Source organism: Canis lupus, chromosome 11, assembly GCF_048164855.1.
Source record: "Canis lupus baileyi chromosome 11, mCanLup2.hap1, whole genome shotgun sequence".
Taxonomy (NCBI): Eukaryota; Metazoa; Chordata; class Mammalia; order Carnivora; family Canidae; genus Canis; species Canis lupus.
The window spans coordinates 29,481,696-29,504,764 of NC_132848.1; the positions used below are offsets into that span (position 1 = coordinate 29,481,696).

A 23,069-nucleotide genomic window follows, 5' to 3' on the forward strand; every position below is an offset into this window, starting at 1 on the left:
CCCCATCTTATGGGTCCCGAAGGGAATTACAGCTCCAACCCCCTCATGCTAGCTCTCAAATGAACACCGAGACTTTGGTGCATCAGGGAGATATGATCAACTCCCTTTACACATAAGGAAACAGGTTCAGGGAAGCAAGAGTCTTTCCCCCAAAGCCCCAGCCCTGGGATCAGAGTGTTCTCTTGTCCCTGGGGCTGGTCCCATGCAGCCTGGTGACAGCGTGTACCATGGACACATCCCCCACCATGGACGCCCAGAGGGGCAGAGGTGGGTAAGTCACGCCTCTTCAGCTGGATTGTGAAGGGTTTGCTGGAGACCAGTCTCTGCCAGGGCAGCCCTGGCAACGTCACACACAGGTGGCAGCAGCCAGTGAGCAACCCAAGGTGGCCTGCCTCAACGGGACTCGGCTCTGACAGAGCAAGGGCATAGAGAGGCCAGGGGCATGGGGCACAGAGGCCAGGATTCAAACCCAACATGGGGGCCCAGAGTCCACGCCCTGACCCCTGCACCATGCCACCTCTCTGAGTAGACCTGGCAGGTCTATCAGATGCTGAGGCCAGCACCCTCCCCAGGATCCCAGGTAACCTAAGCTGGCACTCTCGCCCCGCAAGCCCTCCTCACCACCCCTCCTCTGCTTTGGTATCACCCCTGCACTGAGCCTGAGCTACCGATTGGCCCTGAGCAAATGCTTCGATAAATCGGAGTCTGGTTCTCTTACACCAGAAACAATCCCACCCCTGCATGGCTTTTTCCTCTGGCCTCGTGCCTTCTTAGATCCAGCCGGTGGCTCACAAATGAGCCCTGCGTCAGAGCTGAGGAACTGGTGTTCATTAACACGAAGTGTCGGGTGGTTAATTGGGATTTATGTCCCCAGACACACACCTCGTAGTTGATGGATGACGTGGGTCCTGGCAGCCTGAAGCAGGGGGAGGGGTTGAGCAGCTCTGCCAGGGTCCTCACCCCAGTCACCTTGCCCAGGACAGAGCTTGAGCTCCGGCTACAGCTGTTACACAGGGTGGGGTAGGGGGGTGGGGGTCACCTTTGCACATGCCAGTTCCTCCCTCCATGCTTCAACCACTCCTTCCTGCCCCTTCTCCCTAAAGACCATGGAACTGAAATCAGACAGACCCGAGGGGGGCTGTTTGGGGCCAGCTCTGTGATCTTGGGCAAGTGGCACAATCTCTCTGAGCCTCAGTTTTTCCATCTCCAAACTCTAAAGCAGATGAGTCATGTTCCAGGGCCAAGCACAAGGCTTGAGTGCAGCAGGTGCTCCACGGAAACTCCCAGAGAGCCCCCGGGCCCCTCAGTCTCAGCGTGTCCCCCCCAAACCTGTGCCCCCATTATCCCCTCTGCCACCCCCAGTAGCCCCAGCCAGAAGTCTGGGATGTCATCTGGGACACCCCCTGAACATGTAGTCACCAAGTCCCGACGACTGTACCTTGTAAGTGGTTGTCCCGGCGGTCCACACATCCCCAACTGCTATCACCGTCTAGACACTTTCATGTCTCCTAACTGGTCTCCCTACCCCACCCCATCTCATTCTGCCCTCCTCCCCAGGAAACCTGCCTTGCAGCCAGAAAGTTCCCTGTAGAGTGAATCTGGCAAGTTTCCTCTTTTGTTTACAACCTTTCCGTGGCTCCCTCTTGCCCTCAGGACAAAGTCCAGCATCAGTTTCAGAGAGGACCTACAGAATCCTTTGTGACCCTCCCCCCGCCCCGCTCCCACCTCACTTCCTGCTGGGGCTCCCCAGTACCCTGTTGCAGCTCCTCAGCCCACCATGCTGCCCGACTCCAGGTGGCCCATGCCCATGTTATTCCATCTTTCCCTTCCCCATCTGCCCTGATTAACTCCCACCTTAGGACTTGGCGTGGGCACCAGCTCCTCTGGGAAGTCTTCCCTGCCTGCCCAGGGTTAAGGCCTTATGGGCTCCCCAAACCCCCCATGCTTCTGCCTTTTCTTCCTGCAGAAGAACTTTGTACCTAGTAAGTGCCTAGGCGTGAACACTGCAGACCTATCCCTAAGAGGTCTGCACAAATAGGAGGATGAGAGGCCTGCAGGATTCAAACCTCCTTCCACCTAAACTCCTGCCAGGACCCCCCAGGCTGCCCCCAGGCTCACCCAGAGACCCTGCAAGGGGGCTCAGGTTGGGTGGATTCTCCTGGGCCTCAGAAAATGGCCAGGGCTCCCTCAGCCTCTCCTCCAGCCCCCAGTGGCTGCCTGTGGCCCTACAGGACTCACAGCTCTCTCTGAACCAAAGTACTATGACCATCTGCTCTTCCAAGCATTTCATTAGCCCCTGAGCAGGCCCAGGAGCCTCTGAAGCCAAGCCCAAGCCCAAGCCCAACAGCAGGCCATCAATCTTCCTGCCAAATCCAAGGCAAAATAGTTTCCCAGTCCTAGGCCAGGCCCTTGGTGGCAGCTTTCCTGGCCAAAGGCTTGGGGGATGCCTGGGTGGCTCAGCAGTTGGGCATCTGCTTTGGCTCAGGGCATGATCCTGGAGTCCTGGGACCGAGTCCTACATCAGCTCCTTACATGGAGCCTGCTTCTCCCTCTGCCTGTGTCTCTGCCTCTCTCTCTCTGTCCAATCCCTCCATCTCCCATGAATAAATAAATAAAATCTTTAAAAAACAAAAGAAAACAAAGGCTCACAGAGCAGCCTTCAAGTTGGGCTGCTCACTGCCACCCTGGCACCTCCAACCCAGCCTCTACATGGCAATGCTGGGGGCTTTCTAACCACACGTTTGATGGGGCCCATCCTGAAAACCTTCAGTGGCATCACTACCCACCTGAAGGAGGAAGTCCCCACTCCCTGACTGGCCCAGGAGGCTGCCTGATCTCACTGCACTCACCATCCCGGGCTCCCCAGGCCACTGTCACCCCCCTTCCTCCAGCTTGCTTCAACTGCATAAGCCCACAGTTGCTCCTGCCTGAACCCTGCCTTGGCACAGGTTGTTGCTCTACTTGGCAGACCCTTTGCACCTTTTTCAGGAAAAGGCATGGCAAATGTCACCTCCTCTGGGACTCCTGCTTGGACTTCCCAGGAAGGCAGAGGTTAGCTCCCCTATGCCCTTTCAGGACCGGGTGCTCACCCATTATGACCCACCACACGGCCGCTGTCTTTTCATCTTTTGGTGTGTGGCTCTGCAGCTAGACAGAGCTCCTGGAAGGAGCTCACAGCAAAGCTCGAGGCAGGCACTACCATGGCTGGGGAGTAAAGGAAAGAAGGAAGGAAAGGGTCATTTCCGTTTCCATGCATCAAATACCTGCTGTGTGCCTACTGTGGTCCAGAGGCTCCATTAGCCGGAACCCGACGACTCGCTTCAGAAGCAGGCCCTGGAGTCCAGGCAGGGGCTTGAGCTGTACAACTGTCACCTGCCAGGTGAGCAGAGCCCCAGGCCATCGTGGAGGACCCCCCCGGGCCCACCGCCCCTTCCCCAGGCCTGGGGTCTCACGCAGGTTCAAACTGGCCCTGCCACTCCCTGGTGGGGTGATCTGACCTCTCTCCTGTCCTAGACGGAGGCTGTGGTGGGTCAGCCGCTTGTCCACACTCACAAGGCTGACCGGAGGAGCGGCAGCCCCGCTCGTTGGCCGGACCAAGCATAGCATAAGCACACCCGGGAAGATGTTCCCCATTCGGCTTTGAAGGCACTCACCGGTGTCGTGTGGTGAACTTTGTCAGATGGTCTAAGATGTTTCCCTGGGCTGCTGGGCCTGCCACGGGAGCTGTCGGTCGGGCCCAGTTAGGATCCCAACTCTGCCGCGAATTTGCCACTTGGCTTTGGTCAAGCTACCTGTTTCTACTTCTGAAAGTGGAGGTCTCCTGTCTCTGAGGCACAGAGCAGCCAGCGGAGGTGTGAGTGGTGGCAACAGGGAGGTAGAGGCCGTGCTGGGTGCTGTAGAAGCGGGTAGCATCACGCCCCTGCCATCTGAGAAACACTCCCACTGCTGCAGCCTGAGCCAGCCATGGGAACCTTGGCAGACACGTGGTAGAAAGCGCGCCGGACCTGCTGTCAGGCCCTTGTGCTGGGCCCCCCTGTGAAGGGTGACTGACACTCTGACCCCCAGGGTCTATGGCAGGTGGCAGGCAGTGAGAAGGACTCGGCAGCTGCCTACTGTCAGGGAGGGGCCTTCCCAGCGTGCCTAGCAGCCGGGAGGTGTGCCAAGGAGACAAGGAGGCCGAAAGGTCTCAGGCCTCTGCCTGAAGCTAATAAATATATTATTGATGTGTGCGGAGGGGAGAGAGGGAGGGAAGTGGGTAGCTCTGCAACCATCGGGACTGATTTATTGGTTAATTAGGAGGCTTCCAGAGCCACAGACTACCCTGCTGTGTGCATGGACAGGGAGAGAGAGGGCCACAGGGCAGCCAGGGCTGCCAGCTGGGACCCGAGTGTGGCTCAGTGTCTCACCTGAGCCAGGAGCACCAAGTGGCTGAAGGAATAATGCAAGGGGTTTGGGTCAGGCGACGGACCTAGGACTGCGTGGCTGGGGGGGGAGGGGGGAAGCCCACAGGACTTGCTGGCCTGAGTACCTGAACAGAACAATCCTAAGGAAAGGGACTGGGAGCTCTCTGAGGTTTCCACAGCATCCAGTCAAGTCTGGGGAGCTGCCTGTTTAGGGAAGAGTGCTGATGCAGAACCAGAAAGAGCAGAGGAAAACCTTGGAAACGATGCAAACTGACAGCAGAGGCCCCAAAGGTGGAGAAGATGGTTCCATTGAACAGGGAAAGCTAAATTGCAGTGGATCTGAATCCAACTTCTGCTAGACACTAGCTATGTGACCTTGGGCAAATCATTAAACCTTTTTTTTTTTTTTTTAAAGATTTTATTTTTGAATAATCTCTACACTCAGGGGGCTGGAACCCACAACCCCTAGATCAAAAGTCATATGCACCACCTACTAAGCCAGCCAGGTGCCCCCAATCACTAAACCTTTTCTGATCCTTGGTTTCTACGTCTGTAGAAAGGGAACTAATTGAATCTACCTTGCAAAGCTGCTTTGATGCTTAGATTGAAGAACGTAGCACCGCAGAAAATCCACAGTAAATGCTTCATAACTATGCTGCTAGTGCGAAAACGCCCAGGACGCCGTCTGGAAGGGAGAAGGGGCCGGTGAAGGGTAGCGGAGGAAGCCGCGCCTAGAAGGTGCTGACCAAGCCGGAGGCGTGGGCAGAGGCCTGCTCTCAGGCCGGCTGGCTGTGGCCAGACTCCAGCCCCGGGGGCTGTCTGGCCCGGGGGGGGGGGGGGGCTGCGCTTAGCTGGGGTGACCCAGTGTCACCATCCAGGGGTGTCCGCCGGGCTGGAGCCCCAGCTCGGCCAGGGCGCCTGGGGGGACTGCCGCCATCCGCCCCGGGGGGGTCGTGCGGTCGTGCCCGGGGTCACCGGCACAGCCGAGGCGCACGAGGCTCACTCGGGGCCCAGGGCGGACGGGGCTCGGCCAGCCCCTGCGGCGCGCGCGGCCTCTCCCCCGGGGGCCCCGCCGCGGCCGCCGCCCGCCGCCAGCCTCCCTCGCGGCCGTGCGTCCCCGGGGCGGCCGGCGGGGCCCGCGGTGGCGGGGCGGACGCGGCGGCGGGCGCGGTGGCGGCGGTGGCGGCGGCCGCAGGGCCACAGGCGGCGGAAGCGCGCGCGGAAGTGCCGCGAGGCGAGCGCGTAGACGAGCGGGTTGAGGCAGGAGTTGGCGTAGGCGAGGCAGTGCGAGGCCAGGCGGCAGGCGTAGGTGGCCGGGCTGAAGGCGAAGCGGCCGAACCAGAAGCAGAGGATGAGCGCGTGGTGCGGGCCCCAGCAGAGGGCGTAGAGCGCGGCCACCGCCAGCATGGCGCGCCCCGCGCGGCCCGTGGCCCGTCTCCGGGCCTCCGCCGCCGCGCCCGCGGGGCCCACGGCCGCCCACAGGAAGCGCAGCGTGCGCGCGTAGGCCAGGCTCACCACGGCCACGGGCAGCAGGTAGCCGGCGGCGAAGGTGGCCACGTCCAGGGCGCGCCGGCGCGCGTCCTCCCAGGCGGGCACGCAGAGCTCCAGCGCGCCGTAGCGCACCGTGCCGTAGTAGCTGAGGTAGGGCGCCGAGAAGAGCGCCGCCAGCAGCCACACCAGGCCCACGGCGGCGCGGGCGTTGCGCGGCGTGCGCAGGGCCCGCGAGCGCAGCGGGTGCCGGACGGCCAGGTACCTGCGGGCGGGCGGGCGGGCGGGCGGCGGTCAGCGCGGCGGGGGCCGAGCGCCCCGCGCCCCCGCGCCCCCGCGCCCCCGCCCTGCACCCGCGTGGACGCTGCGCCGGGACCTGGGGCCGCTGGCCTGGCTTTCCGGCTTTCCGGGTCTGGGCAGCAGGGGCGAGAGGGCGCCGCCCGCCTGCAGGGGGCTGCAGGGTGAAGGGCATCGACAGGCCAAGCGCCTAGGGCAGTGCCTGGCACCCAGCAAGGCTGGGTTAGAGGCTCGGAGGGAAGGGACAGTGAGCCTGGCTTGGACCCCAAGTTCGGAACGGCGAAGGCAGGGATGACCGCAGACCGGGTCAGGTGTGGGCAGTAATAAAACACCTGATGAATTCATTCATGTGTTCTTTTTGCCATTCATGCGACACAGGGCATCTACTACGTGTAGGGCTCTGTGCCCACACGTGAGACACAGAGATGTCCCCTGGAGGCTCACAATGGAGTGGGGGGAGGGCAGGATGGTCCCCTCAAGGACACTCTGCTGCCGCCCAGAGACTGGTTGGTGGGGGCCACAGAGCTGACCCTTCTCTCCCTCCCATTTCCTTTTTGGCTCCCTGTTCTCTCCTTCCTAAGGAATCTGTTCAGGTCTTCCCTCCCCAGCCCAGACCCAGCCAGGTCCCGGGCACAGCCCACCTGTCCACCGAGACGGCGGCCAGCGTGAAGCTGCTGGCATACATGGTGAGGTAGATGAGCAGGTGCACAGCCTTACAGACGAGGGCCCCAAAGAGCCAGGCGTCCAGTGTGTAGATGGCGGCCTGGAAGGGCACGCAGCACAGGATGAAGCAGAGGTCGGCCACCGCTAGGTTGAGGATGAATAGGTCCGTAGTGCTGCCGGGCTCCTGCCAGGCGCTCGGGCTGGGCTGCAGCAGCACAGCCAGCACCAGCCCATTGCCCACTGTGCCCAGCAGAAAGATGAGGGCAAACACCACGGGCACTGCCACAGCACCCACGCTCCCTGGGCTGTCTAGCGAGATGTTCTGTGCATCAGCCATCTCCCCATCTGATGGGCACCTGAGGAAAAGAAGCTGGAGTCCTCAGACAGGAGCCCTCCGGCTCTGGTCACTCGACCCAGGGGTCTCAATCCAGGCCCCTGGCCTGGGCCCAGCCAGGTCTCCTGGGCATGGAGCTCATGGGGGTCGGGGATGGGAGTGGGGAGACGGCCAAAAGTTATCACTGAGCTCCCTCCACTTGTGCAAGCCTGGCACAGTTGCATATGCGTCTGAGGTGGGTTTCTCAGTTTCCTAGGGGACACTCCCATGAATTAGGTGATGGACACCTCCAGGCAGGATGGAGGGTGAGGACATAGCAGATGGGAGGGGGGCAAATCCAACCCAAGTTGCTGATATATCTACCTTACTTCTCCATGAGGGTTTGAAGCCCAGGGAAGAGTCTTGGACATGGGTCAAAGTCAGCAAGACTTGGGTGATATCCCCGAGTCATCATAAAGTCCAATTTAGTGAAAGCCCCACAGGGCACAGCAGGGAAATCCATATCAGTCACTACGCCCTTTCTGCATGAGAGGAAATTGAGGCTCAGAGAGGGGACATGGGAGGTTAATATCACACTTTGAGTGGCAGATCCGGGGCTGTTACCACCCTGGTAGCCTGACGCCCAGGCTGGAGCGCTCATCTGACAGCCTGTTAACAGGTGGTACCTCTGACAATGTGCAAGTATGTGTGAGTGCATTTATGCCGGCTGTGCCCCCTCTCACACTTGCTCCACCCCACGGCCCAGATCGGCCACTACCTGTGGATCCCCTTGCATGCCTGGGATCTCTGGGTTGGTGAGACAAATAGAGGGCATGGTGGGGTGGGGGGGGGGACGGGAAGGAAGGAGAGAAAAAAGGTAGTATCTGCGCCCCCAGCCCCCAGCATGCAGCAAGCCCACCCTGCCCCGAAGCTCAGGATGGGCAGCACCCACCTCAACTCTGGGCGCTGGGCCCTGCTTGGTCCTGGGTGAACCGGCCAGACTGGGGCTGCCTCTTGGCTCAGGGGCTGCCCCTAGGCGCCTCCCTGCAGGTGCAGCTCTGCCTCCCAGTTCTCCCTCTTCTCCTTTAAGGCACCTCTTCTGCCGAGCCAGACTTGGGCACTCCCTCCGGAGTAGACACTGGCCACCTCCTGCTCGGTGCCTGATTTCCCTCGGGTGGCATGCTCTTCTGCCTGGTTCTTTTCTACCTCCCTGCGTTGCATCTGCCTCTTTCTGCAGTGAGGAACCCATTGATCTCACTCTGAGATTCGCTTTGCAGTTAACCCCTCCGTGCCCAGGGCCCAGCCCATTCCTGGCACTCTCACCTCCTGCCTACTAACTCCCTCTCCATCTTCCCTCTCCCTGCCCCAGGTAGGGCTCTAATCCAAGCTCAGAAAGGATTCCTCATCTTGAATAGGGTGTCCTAGGCTAGGAAACCAGAATGAGTCTCTTTTCTGGAGACCAGATAGGACTCCTCCCCCCAGGCCCTGAAAATCCTGGGGCCCATCAGCTTTCCGAAGCTTATTTCAGAGGTTCTGTCTGGCTGGAGATGGAATGCTTTGGTGCCAATCCAGAGTTTGGCTTTAGCCTGAGGGCAATAGGAAACTAGTGAAAGTCTTAGAGCAGGGACATGTTCTGCTTATTTAGTTTGTAATTAGTTTATTTTGGCCTGGGGTAAGGATGAAGAGAAGGGGAATGATCTAGTGACTGATCTGTTAGAAGCCTCCTGTCCCCACAAAAGCCAGAGATTAATCGGTCTTGGTGAATGGCTGTGTGGTTTAGCCATGCACAGGGTTCTAGCCTGGAACTTTTGAAGGAGTAGGCCACGTGGCCAAATGCTTCCAGAGGGTTAGAGAGACTAGTCAGGGAGTGGGGTGGGAAGGGTAAGGTACACTGAATTTCATAACAGTGAGGTTGTTGGTAAACTGGACAAGTGTAGTGGGGACAGAACAATCTGCAATGAGTTAAGGGAGAGAAGAGGTAGTAGGGACTGTGTGTAGTCTTTCTAGAAGCTGGGACACTTTCTTGGGACCGATGGGGCCAGAACTTGCATTCAAGACCCAGGATGCTGGGGAAGGGACTCTTCAGGACTAGCTCCTCCCAGGCCCCTGGGATTTTCCCCAGTGCTCAGAGGTATTTCTTGAAAGCCTGATGTCACTCACGCTAGATACAGAACATCCCTGGAATTCTTAGAAATATTCACTAAACGGTAGATATTAGGACTCATACCTACACTGCCCTGAATTCAGAGCTATCAGAATTGAATTAAGGAATTAGAATGGTAGAATGTCATGATCCATGGAGTGCAGAATTGTAGGATTCCAGCCCGAGCACCGGGGTTTTAGAATCCTTGACTGTCAGAGGTCTACCACCACCCTGAACCCTGAAAGCCCCCCAGATCCCTGGCACACTATCCTGTTTTGGGGAGCCTCCGGCCCAACCGGCTCCTGGCCCAGGGCAGGGCTCTGGATGCGCTGCTACAGGAGGGCGAGAACTCCCAGCAGGGCAAGGCTGATAGGATAGCAGAGCCCGAGGGAAGGCGCGGGGACGGGTGGGGCCGGCAGGAAGCACGCGTCAAGGTCGGGCCCCAGCGCGTCCCTGGCGCCCCCTCCTCCTCTTGCTCCGGGCACCGCAGCCTCGAACCTGGGGCCCACGCAGAGGACGCGGAGCGCGCCGTGGGGGCGGCCTCGGGACGAGCTCCGGCCCGCGGGAGGGGGAGGTGCGGCTGATCCGCGGCCCTTCGACTGTCGCGGGCGTCGGGCGGCCACCGGTACACGCGCCCAACGCTGCCGCCGCGCGGGGGAGCTTCCCACCAGCCCTTCCGGAGGGCGGCGGGCGGAGCCGGCACAGGTCGGCACAGGTCGGCACGCTGAGCGGCTATAGCTGACCCATGGGCGTGGCGCCGCCGCCGCAAGGCAGCCTCCCACGCCGGCCGCCAGGGGGCGCAGCGCCAGCGGTGGCGGCCGGGAGCCCCAGGCAGAGCCCCGCTCTGGCTTGTCCTGCGCCTCGGGCGGTGGACCTGGGCCCGGGTTTCTGGCCCCGCAGGGTACGCCACACCTACTACTGGAGCGCGTGGCTGGTGGCTGCTGGTGGCCACCCCGTGTAACCGCCGGCCTACGCAGGTCACGCACGCGTGCATCAAGCCGCTGGCTTGGCCCGGGCCGGTGCTAGGCCTATGCCCTCGCCGCTGCAGCAGTGCGCCTGCGCCAGGCACACTACCCGGTGGCGGCGGCCTGCGCCTATTGAGGCTGCTGATGTGGCCGAAGCAGTCCTCTTCCTTGGGCTGCCATCTCCCAGCACCCGGAGCTCCTGGTCCCAGCTGCAAGCTCCTCCAGACCACAAGCTAGGATTCCCAGAATCCCAGAGTTAGGATCCCCGCAGCTCGCCCAGACCGTTCCAGGCTACAGGCAGGGCTGAGGTTCAAAGGCACGGAGAAGGGGGTCCCAGTTCCTTGTCGTGAATGAGGAAGGGCCTTCTCATCCTCTCTGCTCTACCTTCAGCAAGGTATGAGTTCCCCAAGGCTACACCACGCTGAGGCTGGAGCTGGGGTGAATCTGAGCCTATCCCACCTGGCCTCCCACCCCCAGTCCATAAAACCCAGAGGGGAGGCCACTGAAGAGACAAGGACCAGGGACAGCGACTATGGGAAGGGGGTTCTCATCATGTCCACTAGGGAGCAGCGAGTCCTAGTTGGGGACAAGTGTGGATGGGGCCTTGGTGGCAGCAAATTGCCTATCCTGAGAGCCTTGCCTGCGGGACTGCCCAGTTGAGTCCAAGGCCTGGATTCCGGAGCCTGGACTCACTGCGCTCCCTGGCGCCTGATCAGCCGGCCACTAGACCTGGAGTGAGAAGAATGGAGGGACCCCAGCTGTCTATGTAACATTCATTCTTGGTAAAGTGCGGGAAACTGAGGCACACACAGGTGAAGGGGCTTGCCCAAGGCCACCGAGTCAGGGACAAAGTGGCATAGAATACATGGTTCCAGACTGTCAGGGGCTTTTCCCATAGTGACCCACATGCTTTCCTTTGGGGCCTGAATCCTCTGCCTCTCCTTCCACACATGGGTTTGGGTGCTCAGCTCCTCCTTTATCTGGGTAGCTGTATGCCATCTTTTGAATGGGGAGTAGGAAATGAGGTGTTCTTCGGGGGCTGAAGAATAAATGGGGTGGGAAAAGGCCTGCAGGGTTGGTGCGCAGCTGCCCTCTCCAGCAGCACAGAATCCAGTTGTGCCACATGGGGGCCCCTGCCTGTATTACCGGTGCTGCCTGGGTCTCATCTTCACCTGGGGTTAACCTCAGAGGTGGTCAGCACCGACATCTATCTACTCAGGAGCCTGCCCTCAGAGCCCAGGCTCCTGCCTGGTTCTTCAGCTGGTCACAGGGCTGGGCCTGCCCAGAGAGAATAAAGCACACCGACATGTCAGCCTGTTTCCACATTGTTGCTTGACACTCTTGACTACACACTTGGCCCAGCCCAGCCCGAGGATTTTGAGAGGACTCAGTGCCTCAGGACTGGGCTGACCAAAGGGCCCTTCTGTCAATGTGGAGGGAGGGAGACCTTGGCTCTGCTTGTCACCAGCTGGGTCAGGGTAGTGCCCCATGCAGCCGCCCCACCTCCACGAAGGCCTCCACACAGCGGTCAATGTCCTCCTCGCTGTGCACGGCCGAGATCTGCACCCGGATCCGGGCCTTGTTCTTGGGGACCACTGGATAGCTGAACCCGATGACAAAGATGCCTGGTAAAGTAGAGAGGGTCAACCCGGGGCTCACCAAAGCTAAATAGGCTTTGGGAGACATGACACATGGTGCCTACTCTCCTGAGGGTCACAGAGGGCAAGGGAGGCACCCAAGGTCTCACAGACATGAGACTGAGTCACGGCCTGGGATTTTCGGCTTGGACAGACAGCTGGTCTAAAAGGGGTAGTAGGGTGAGGGTATGGGGGAGCATTCACAGTATAGGGGTTCCCTCCTTTTTCCTCTTAGGACCCATAACTGGTCCTCTTGCCCCAGCTTCCTTACCTCGCTTTAGCATGTCATCTGCCATGCAAGAAGCCAGCCGAGCATCACCCAGCATCACAGGGCAAATGGGGTGACTGGCTCCCAAGACAGTGAAGCCAGCAGCCTCCATCTTACTGCGGAAACTGTAGACACAAGCTGGGTGTCACAGGGAGCCAGGGGGCTGTGGAGTGTTCACATGCACTCCTGATAGGCATGTGATCCAAGATCTGTGCCTGAGTCTGCAGGATGGCCCAACAGAGACAGATGCAGACCCAGAGAGGCAGATGGGGAGCCGGGCAGAGGAACAGGCAGACCAAAATGGGTGATGAAAACACAGCTCCCCCACCCCAGCCTGCCCCACCCCTGCCAGGCACCGCACCGCTTGGTCTTGGCTGCCATAGACTGGACAATGGCATTGCTCTCCATGAGTAGGTCCAGGGCCTTGGAGGCACAGCCTACGACAGCAGGTGGCAGACTGTTGGAGAAGAGGTAGGGCCGGGCGCGCTGCCGTAGCAGGGACACCAGGGGCCCAGGCCCCGTCGTGTAGCCCCCTGAGGACAAGGGGAGAAGGGTGGGAGTCAGAGGCCAGGTGCCAGAGCCTACCCCAGGGCCCTCCTGACAGGACAGTCCCTGCTGCTCTCTTCTGTATGGTCCCAGCTCTCCCTCCCCCACCTTCCCTGAGACTCCTCCAGGGACCTGCAAGTGGATAAGGGGATCCCAGGGGCACAACTCTGCAGGTACCTGAGGCTCCACCCAGTGCCTTCCCCAGTGTTGAGTTGATGATGGTGACCTGGTCCATCACGCCCAGCAGCTCATCTGTGCCTCTGCAGAAGGGAAGCTACCATTGTTACCACCAGCCGCCCAAGTATCATGGGTTAGGTTAGGGGCTGACTTCCTGGTTTCCCACCCACCCTTAGAAGCCCAACCCAAGGCCCTAGGTGACGCATGCTCCCACCGTCCTGTGGCCCCCAGGAAGCCAGTAGCGTGGCATTCATCCACAAAAACCAGGGCACCATATCGAGAGGCAAGGTGGCAGATCTCCTGCAGGGGTGCGATGTCCCCGTCCATGGAAAAGGCCCCGTCAGTGGCCACCAGGCGCAGTCGATGATTCTGCAGGGAAGCCATGGACAGGTGATGGCTCATGTCCCAAGTTGGGCCAAACCACCCATTCTCTATGCTGCTTGGGGCTCTAAGAGCTCACCCTGCCCAGTGTCTGGCACAGAAGCAGACACATAAGCATTACTGTGTTGGGGCTGGCACATCCTGGCCCCCATCTGTGCTTCCCTGAGCCTTGCCCACCTCTTCCAGGGCAGTCCTAGCCAGTGAGAGCAGCTCAGTCTCCCCTCCGAGAGGGAGGGCGTGATGGGGCCATTTCCATCCCTAAGCTCATCCCCCTTTATGCCTAGCAGGCCCTGCCACACATGAGGTGCTTGCTAAAAGTCAAGGCAGCATGGCACAGTGGAATAAAGCCCTGGGGCTGAGGGATTTGGATTCAAGTCTGTTTCCAACTTTCATGTTCTTTGCCGTGAGTGCCAAGTTGGTCCTTCCAAGCCTCAGTTCATTCACCAGTGGCAAGGCTGAGGATAAGCCCAGTTCTCGTCCCTGGAACCCTTGGCCCTTGTCTTACCTGGGCCTCCTGCAGCTTGGCCTCCAAATCAGCCATGTCCAGGTGGCGGTAGCGGTACTTATGGGCCTTGCACAGACGGATGCCATCGATGATGGAGGCATGGTTCAGCTCGTCTGAGAGGACTGCATCCTGTGGGCTCAGCAGGGCCTGGAAGGAAGAAGGCAGTTGGGAGTGGATCAACCACCTAGGGGTTTTCCCTCCCCATGTCTCCTGGTATAAAATTTCACTGCCATCCAGGATCTTCCTCTGGGCAGGGAGGCAAGGAGCCCCTACCTGCCTCTATCTTGGTCCTCAGATTACCCTCCAGGCCTGGGCTGGACCAGGTCCCAGCCCCTATGAGAGCAGGTGAGAACATGTTTGGTAAGTCCCTGATCCCTGCTATCTCCAGCCTTCCCGTTGATATAGATTATCCCCCCAGGGCCCTGGAAGATTCCTCCTGGAGCACCTACCTGGCCTGACCTTAGCCTCCATATGAAATGGGCACTGGAACCTCTAGGCATCCTGCCAGGTTCTCCTGACTGCCCACTACCAAGCCTTCCACAGCCTAGCAGTCCTCACCAACTCCCACCTGAGGCCCCACACACACCTCAAAGAGGCCAGCGTTGGCATCAAAACAGCTAGGATACAGGATGGCATCCTCCCGCTGGTGGAAGCGGGCTATCTTTGCTTCTAGATCCTTGTGGATGCTCTAAAGAAACAGAGTGAAATAGGTGTTGATTCCTGCGGGGTCACATGAAACAAGTCCTGGGGACAGAGGCTTAGAGGGTCACAGACTCAGCACAGAAGGCCTACAGCCTGGGCCTTTCCCTTTCTTCATAACAAGGGTTTCTCCCCCACAGCCGACAGGAACTCAGCAGATGGTTCTCACTGAGGAATCAGGCTTGCTAGGTATCTCTTCCTGGTTGGATCTTCCTTTGTAATGGGGGTCTAATGTGGAATTATGGGTGACAGTGGCCAAGGCATGACATCTTCCTGACATCAGACTAAGTACCTTTTTTGGTTGCTTAATGGCGAAGAAAAGGATTATGTAAGCTCATTTGGGCCTCAAATTCTTGCGTCTGAAAGCTGTTCAGTCCAAGTAAGGGTTTTGTTGGGAAGTGCCCTGGCTGGGAGTTAGAGTTCTGCCTCTGATATTCATTTCATCGTCCCCTTTCTGGGAAGATGTGTAATAATAATCACAAGTGGTCAGGAGCACAGACCGTTGAGCCAAGCCACCTGGGTTAAACTCCTATCATAATAGGCTGTGTGCCCTAGGGTAAGACACTTAACTTCTCTGGGCTTCAGCCTCCTCATCTCTGTAACAGAGACAAGAATATCACCTATCACGACTGTTAGGAGCATTATCTTTTTTTTTTTTTCCTGTTAGGAGCATTATCAAGTTAATATTTGTAATGCTCATAATACATACTTGGTATATAGTAAGCACTAGAAGTTTCACATTTGTATGTTTATTTTGTAACATTTACAAAATAAACTAATCAACATTTCTTGAGCACTGCTATGTGCCAGGCACCGTTCTAAGCACTTTTGCATGCAGCTCGGAAAAGCGATGCCCAGAGAGGTCAGGTTTCTATTGCAACAAAACAGAAGCCTGATCCTGGCCTTTCTGGTGTACAGCTCCAGGCTAAGAGTGGGCCCAGGGCCCCGGGGATGAGCTGAGCTGGCCAAACCAGCCCTGCTGACTGGGGGAAGCAGCCCGTTGGAGTCAGAGCCCAACACTAGGGACGAGGCACCCCCACACTCCCCCGTAGAAGCCACTGTGTACCTGGGTCCCACAGATGAAACGGGTAGAGCTAAGGCCAGCTCCAAATTCCTCCAGGGCCTGCAGACCTGCCTGGATCACCTCAGGGTGGCTGCTCAGGCCCAGGTAGTTGTTTGCGCAGAAATTCAGTATTCCTGAGGTGGAGGATGGTGTGGACACAGAAGCTCAGGGCAAGAAAGGGCCTGGAAAAGCATCAGTGCCAGGCCCTGGGGACTCCGAGAAGAAACAAACCTGGATTCAGCCTTGAGGCGGCAACCACTGCACCATGTGATCCACTCTGGGGCAGAGGCCAGGACAGGGAACTAGGGGCCCCAGGAGGTACCGTATCCGACAACCACAGGAGAGGAAGGTATGGAACGGACACTCAAGGTGGTACTTTGAGGGATAAGAAGTTTAAACCCTGGCTCTGACTCCCATTCCACCCAAAGGGGAACGTAGCCCTACCTCACAGGCTTCTCCTGTCCCCGAAGACTACCAACAGCCCCTCATCTGGGCCTTGGTTCCCTCACAGGTGAAAGAGGGCTCAGGTGCCCACCCTGGTTACCCCAAACTCCACACAGAGGACTCTGCTGCCTGCTACAGAATCATGTGCTTAAAGTCCAAAGTGAACACAGCTGACCTGAGGAGGAAACTAATGCCCATAAAGGGCAAGGTTCACTCAGCGTGGGAGACTCAAAAGTAAGATGAGAACCTGTGTCTCCCATTTTGATCTGCTCCAGGCTTCCCCCAGGCAAGGGCAGGGTGCGTGGGAGGGAGGGAGTGGGGGGTGGGAAGAGGCAGAGATTTTTTAGGACCTTGATTTACAAATGAGTACAATAGCACCAAGGATCCCAGGCCTATTTCCTGAGCACACGGTGGGTTTGGGAGCCTGTTTATAACCAGGACCCACCTGGGGCCTGGCGCAGACAAGATAGGTAGTGACTACAAATTAGATAGAAATGAGGAAGGCCTGGGTGTGCCTGGGTGGCCCCATTGGTGAAGTGTGTGCCTTCAGCTCTGGTCATGATCCCAGGGTCCTGGGATGGAGTCCCATATCTGGTTGCCTGCTCAGGGGGGAGCCTGCTTCTCCCTCTCCCTCTGCCCCTCCACCCTGCTCGTGCACGCTGTCTCTCTAATAAATAAAATCTTAAAAAAAAAAAAAAAAAGAAAGAAATGAGGAAGGCTCAGTGGTTCAATTCATGGTGTGATTTCTGCAGCAGCCAAGCCTTGCTCCCTGTGACTCTGGCCAGAAAGTTGGTTTCTCTGACACATTAGCTAACCTTCCAGCTCCAGTATGGGGAAGCATGTGGACCAAAGCTCAGCCTGCCGCTAGCAGGGGCCTTTTTTTTTTTTTTTTTTTAAGATTTTAAGATTTATTTATTCATGAGAAACACACAGAGAGAGGCAGAGACAGAGGCAGAGGGAGAAGCAGGCTCCATGCAGGAAGCCCGATGTGGGACTCGATCAAGGGACCCCAGGATCACGCCCTGGGGTGAAGGCAGATGCTCAACCGCCGAGCCACCCAGGCGTCCCTAGCAGGGGCTTTTGGGGAAGCCATTTCACATCTCTGAGCTTCAGCGTCTTTAAAATGGGTTGTTATTCCTCCGTTTGGGGGTTTGCAGGAGTCCACGTGCAGCGGGTAGTGGAGACCCGCACAAAGCAGCAGGTGCAGAAATGCGGGGCTTCTGGCCGCCACCTTGGCACCGCCCTTCCTTGAAGCAGCCCGGTGGGAGCCAGCCGGGTGCCTCTCTTTTTCTCTCACGCTCTCACAGGCCCGGGTTTCACTCCAGCCCTACCCTCTGAGTGGAAAAAGTGCTCAAGGGCAAATCACCGCCCCCCGTGGAAACAGGTTTAGCGAGGTTCCAGTTAACTTTGGGAAGCCGAAAGTCAGCCTGATAGATCGGGAAAGGTGCCAGCGGCCACGCGGGGCCACCCGCCAGGCGCCGCCCCGGCCGCCCCTCCGCCGTCCGTTCCAGCGCAGGCCCCGCAAGGGCCCAGGGACCCCCGGCCCGCTCCGACGACTCCCAGGGGCGGACGGTTACCTCCGGAGACGCCGTCCACGTGGATGCGCGGCCCCTGACGAGACGTAATGACCCGCTCGCTCTTCCAGGTGCCAGCCCCGCGGATGGCGTCCAGCTCCTCCTCCAGGACGCCACGCAGCTGGGTGAGCGCCGACAGCGCGCGGCGGCCGCGGGGGGCCGCGGAGGGAGCAGCGCGGAGCACGCGCCCGGCCCACATGGTGCCCGCTCCGCCCGAGCGCGCCCGCACTGCCCGCGGCCTTGCCGCCGCCGCCGCTCGGTCAGGGCCCGGAGGCCGGGCCGCGGCAGCCAATCGGGGCGCGGGGGCGGAGTCCGAAAGGGGATTGATGGGCGCGCGGCGGCTCCCCGTGGGGGAAGGGGAGGCGGCCCCGCCCACCAGCCCCCCGCCCTCTTCCCAGCCCCAGCCTACGCACCCGGCGCTCGCGGGCTAAGGAGGTGCAGCCGGGACCCCAAGGCGAGACCCTAGAAGCAGGCTGAGGCACGCTCTGCACCCTTCAGCGCCGTTTCCTGGTGCCCGTCCCACTCTTGGAGCCGGCTCCACTCTCAGGTGCACACGCCGCCCGAATTCCACCCTAGCTCGCCGGCCCGATTGCTCCGCATTCGCCTCCGGCCATAAAAGTGAGGAAAAAAGGCACCGCTCAGGGTTTCGCTTTTTTTTTCTATTTTATTTTAAAGTTTTAAAATTACAAAGACAGCAAATTCTTCCCGGCACAAATAACACTTGTTTAAAAAAAAGGGGGGTGGGGGGCGGACCACGCGCAAGTGCGCATTTTCCTATATTATTAAAAATAAAAGACGACTGTACAGGTTTTTTTCTCCCAGCTCCCGGGTGTGAGACGAAAGTACTAGCCCTAGATAGGTATATATACATATACACACAGACACACAGACCTAGCTCTGTGAAACTACTTAGCAATTCAAAATCAACTGTAGTATGTCTTACCGTCCACTTCCCGCTCACTCCCCCCTCCCTCATCTACAACTACTTTTATAAAAGACGCAAAAGTAAAGAGGTTGGGAGGTTTTTAAGTGGCAGGTGGCAGGTCTGGTGCCCCACCAGGCCACCAAGCAAAATCACCTCTTTCTTCTACAGGAGGAACCAAAAAACCAGGGGAAAAGGAAAAAGTCCTCCTAGGATACAATCCAATTGTGTGGAAAAACCCAAGTTTTAACAGGGCACACTGAGGCACTTGGCTGAGTCCCCACCCTTCCCCCAAAATTTCCACTCCAGTTTAACAGGAGACTTTCTGAAGCCACAAAGACCCCCCAATGGCTAGTTTCCAGCTTACTGAGAGAAGCCACAGCTTCTGGGACCAGCTGTCACTTCGATCCCCTCCTTCTCTTCCCCAGGACAATAGGGAGGCCACAGGGGCACACTCACAGTGAGAAGGAAACTGGATTTGGACCCCCCACTGCTCACTATTGGAAGGTGGAAGTCAGCCGCCCCCCCCCCAGGGTTTTTTTTTTTTTTTCCCCCCACTTCCCTCCTTTGCCATCCAGCTGCTACCACTCCTCCCCTCTCCCCACCAAGGTTCTGGAACTCTCAGGGGTGTGCCACCTAGATTAGGCTGGCTGACCTTAAAGTACTCCTGCAAACCTTACCATTTCCGGGGTCCCCCTCATCTCGTCCCAACAAGCGGCCTTGCCCATTCTCTCCCGCCCCTTTACCTTCATAGTGAACAAAACAACCAAACAAAACACAAGCCCACCCAAGTCCCTAAACCCATTAAGTAGATTAATAACAAGTCAACAAAACAAAATAGAAGTACATTCTCATCCTTAGGGATGAGAGTTGTGGCTGCTGTCCTTGCATGATTGGTTAAGGAGAAATGAATTATTCCCTAATTTCTGAGGAATCCAGATTCTGTCTCTTAGGAAGTCAGAATACAAAGGGGCAAATGAAGATCAAGAGAGAAGAAATGAGAAAAAGTATTTACAGAAAATAGGAGACAGGCAGGAGTGTCCACAAGAAAAGCCTCATTGTCACTTCTTCTTGCCGGTCCTCTTGGCACTGGACTTGGCTTTGGGCTTCACTGGTTTGGCCTTCTTAGGCTTGGATGCCTTGACCGGCTTGGCCTTGACAGTTTTGGGTTTTTTGGTTTTCTTGGGCGTGGCAGCCGGCTTCTTCTTGGCCTTCTTGACTGGGGTGGCTTTGGGCTTCTTGCTTGGGGCTTTGGAGGCAGCCTTCTTGGGCTTGGCTGCCTTCTTTGGCGTGGCCACCTTCTTGACTTCTTTCTTCGTCTTCTTGAAGGCCACTGACCTCTTGGGCTCGTCGCTTTTGGCCAGCCGGAAGGACCCCGAGGCACCCACCCCTTTGGTCTGCTTGAGGACCCCAGTGGTGACCAGGCGCTTGATGGACAACTTGATCTGCGAGTCGGCGTTCTCACCCACCTTGTAGTGGCTCTTGATGTACTTCTGGATGGACTGGCGCGAGGAGCCAGCACGGTTCTTCTCTGCCTGGATGGCAGCCACGATCATGTCTGAATACTTGGGGTGGTCTGTGGACTTCTTGGAGGCCTTGGCCCGCTTGGGCTTGGCCGCAGGCGTGGACGTAGAGTTCTCGGTCATGGTGGCCTGTCTGGTCCTGCTGTCGAAGGAGGCGCCTTCCAAAGGGCCAGCCCTCGTCGGAGGCCGAGGAAAGCCTTACTCGGGATCTGCTCTGGCGCTCCTCCTGACTCCCGGGCCGGTCCGGGCCCGGCTCTCGGGGACCTGCCTCGGGGCGCGGGAGGACTCGCGGGAGGACTCGCCGGGCCGGGTCTGTGCGGCCCAGCCCCGCCGCTCTGTCGGTCGGTCTCGGCGCCCGGCTCGGGCTCGGGCTCGGGCTCGGGCTCCGGCTCGGGCTCGGACTCGGGCTCGGGCTCGGGCTCGGGATCGGGCTCTGCCTCTGCCTCTGCCTCCGCCTCCGCCTCCTCTGCCTCCCTATTCCCAGCTCCGCGTCTGGCGCTCGGGCGGCGCATCCGGGTATTTAGCGGCGGCGGGCGGACCGCGGTGAGGACAGGGCTGCTGGCTGCCTGCTCCCGGCCCGGAATGGCGCCGCGCCGCCGCCATCTGTGTTTCTTCCGCCCAGCAAATCCGACCTTTCCCCCCGGCCCGGGCCCTCCCGCTCCCCGCCGCCGCGCGGGACCGCTGCCTGGCTCCCTGGGCTCCCCCGCCGGGCATCCCGCCGGCCCGGCCGCCGCCCCCCGCGCCCGCCACGCGCCCCAAACGGCGCCGAGGACCGCTGGTGCGCCTGCACATTTCCCCTTTGCGGGGGGCTGGCTCTGCGGGGCCGGGGAGCCCCGGTGCGGGAAACCCCTCGTAGCAAAGCTCCCCCCTGGGGCTACCGGGGACCCCGCTTCCGGCCCGCGGCGGGACCCCCCAGCCCGGCGGAGCGGCTGGAAAGCGGCCCCAACTAACACACGCTGCCCCGAGCTGGGCGACTCCCAGCCGGGCCGAGCCGGGACAGGGGGGAGGGGTCGCTCCCCCGGGGTCCGGTCACCTCTCGGGGGGCTCACCCCACCACCGGGCCCCTCGCACCCCTGCCTCTTCTCTGTCCTTGGGGCCCCTGAGCAAACTTTCCCTGGAAGAGTTGGAAGGGCACTTTCAAACTTCGTCCCTTCCCCCTCCTCGGCAGGCTGTCCCCCAGCCTGCCCCCCACCCCTGCGTGGGGGTTCTCTCCCGGGGCCGAACCCCCGGCACTGCCTGGGACCCCCCAGGGAGTGAGGGCGGGTCTCCGGAGTCCTCTCCTCTCAAAGAGCCCCACACCGCCCGCATATCCTAATCGGGAATGCATTTATATGCCTCTTTCAGCCTAGGAGTTTCGGGGTCTCCGAGGCAGAACCTTGCTGCCCCCACCCCCGAGGCACGGCCTGGGGGGCAAGTCCCCCTCCCAAGGTCCCTTGAAGGCAGTGGGGGGGGCGGGCTGCAATGCAGGAGCTGTCCCAAAGGCTCCAACCAGACTTGTCCTGGGGGCCCTTGGGATGAAAAGAGGCCCTGGTGCTTTGGGAACTTGGGGAAACGGCGCTGGGGGGGGGGGGGTCTCGCTCCTGGGGTCCTGACTAATCCTCTGAAAGTGTGCAGTTGCTCAGAGAGCCGTGGCCGGGACCACCGCCATTTTGCTGGGAGGATGGGATGTCTTTGTTAAAATGTATACATCTTTGCCAGGCTGCTGGGCAGGTATAGATGCGGGACAAGGGGCGTCACCCTCTGAAGGGAATCTTGAGGCGGCTCCGAGGGACTTTAGGGGCCAGAGGCCAGCAGAGGGGACCCCAGAGTTCCGGGGACCCCTTGTCTGTGACACACATCCTAATCACGTGCAGAGCCCGCTTGGCAGTGGCCCTGGGTTGAGATTCTGGGAAGCTCCGGGCCCCCTCCCGCAGCAAACCGGTGGCTTTTATTCCCTAAGCAAAGAGGCCAGGCACTCCTTATTTAAACAATACCCTGGGAGTGGGGGTTTATAGCTGGTCAAAATGATGAACGTGTCTCTGGTATGGTCCGGGAGCTGTTTGCAGACACTGGCTGTTGGGAAGGGGAGTGGGGGAGGGTTAGGAGGGTTTAGGTGGGGGATGGGGGGGTCGTTGCTGCGGGTGGGAGGAAGGGCTCCTACTGGACTTGGGGCGTCTCTGAGGCCAGAAAAATTAATAGGCTTCCCCCCACATACACCAAGGGATGGATTAATCCAAATGATTGGGGAGGCGAGAGAGAGACAGGCCTGAGACTTGCTATCAGATGCCTTCTCGGGGCTTATCTCGGTGGCACAGGCAGGGGAGGGAAGCCACTAAGGGCCAGGTTAGTTCAAAAGGTCAAGGTTCTTATTTGGATGATGTCAATTACCCGAAAGTTCCCTGATTTGAAAACAGCATTCTGGTGGGCTTGTTTTGGCTATTTATGAAGACAATTCTAATTCCCACCAAGATCTGCACGGGAAAATAGGCAATCCAAATAGCCACCCCACCCCCCGCGGAGATGTGTACACACACCCCCCACCCCCCGCCACGACCCTGGGTGTCTGAAAATAAGGACTAGATGAATCCTTTGGCACGATGATGAAATCATTTTATTTACACAGCGCCGTACAGTTTGCAAAGTGCTTGCTCTCCACTCGGTTCTGGATTCTTTGTGCCTCCAGCCTGGGGAGGCAGCCAACCTGATCACTTCCCCAGTGATCCCCATTTTACCGGGGAGGCCGCGGGATTCGGAAGGATGGATATGGGGGCGCACGTGAGGCTCAGCTCCCGGCGCCCCCAGGCCTTCATTTTGTAGCTCTCACATCCCATATGCCTGCCCATCCCAGAGACCTGTAAATTCTCGCCGGGAACTGAAGCCAAAAGTGGAGGGGAGGGGTCGCCACGGAGCCGCGGGGGGCTTCCCGCCTGCGGACAGCCTACGTCCAGCCGGCGAGATTCACCGCCCCAAACCGCCCCCCCCTCCCAGTACGGGAGAATTGGAGAAGGGACGGGGCCGGGACTTGGGCGCAGAGGCCGACGCCGAGGGGGATACGATGAGGAAAGGCTGCCTCCAGATT

General features: G+C 59.1%; 3 protein-coding genes across 3 annotated transcripts; all 3 read right to left on the reverse strand.

Annotated features, from left to right (window-relative positions):
- Positions 1-5,402: 5,402 nt before the first annotated feature.
- On the reverse strand, positions 5,403-11,426 carry GALR3 (galanin receptor 3). Its single transcript, XM_072842670.1, has 2 exons — positions 6,830-11,426; positions 5,403-6,156 (listed from the first exon to the last, which is right to left on the reverse strand). The coding sequence occupies exons 1-2, from the start codon at positions 7,186-7,188 to the stop codon at positions 5,403-5,405; spliced, it is 1,113 nt and encodes a 370-aa protein (XP_072698771.1). The 5' UTR covers positions 7,189-11,426.
- A 155-nt stretch (positions 11,427-11,581) lies between these two features.
- On the reverse strand, positions 11,582-17,815 carry GCAT (glycine C-acetyltransferase). The gene is made up of 9 exons (XM_072844029.1): positions 17,570-17,815; positions 15,552-15,682; positions 14,373-14,474; positions 13,787-13,933; positions 13,115-13,269; positions 12,901-12,983; positions 12,539-12,710; positions 12,181-12,302; positions 11,582-11,897 (listed from the first exon to the last, which is right to left on the reverse strand). The coding sequence occupies exons 1-9, from the start codon at positions 17,763-17,765 to the stop codon at positions 11,746-11,748; spliced, it is 1,260 nt and encodes a 419-aa protein (XP_072700130.1). The 5' UTR covers positions 17,766-17,815; the 3' UTR covers positions 11,582-11,745.
- A 395-nt stretch (positions 17,816-18,210) lies between these two features.
- On the reverse strand, positions 18,211-20,627 carry H1-0 (H1.0 linker histone). Its single transcript, XM_072844035.1, has one exon. The coding sequence runs from the start codon at positions 20,132-20,134 to the stop codon at positions 19,550-19,552; it is 585 nt and encodes a 194-aa protein (XP_072700136.1). The 5' UTR covers positions 20,135-20,627; the 3' UTR covers positions 18,211-19,549.
- Positions 20,628-23,069: the final 2,442 nt, after the last annotated feature.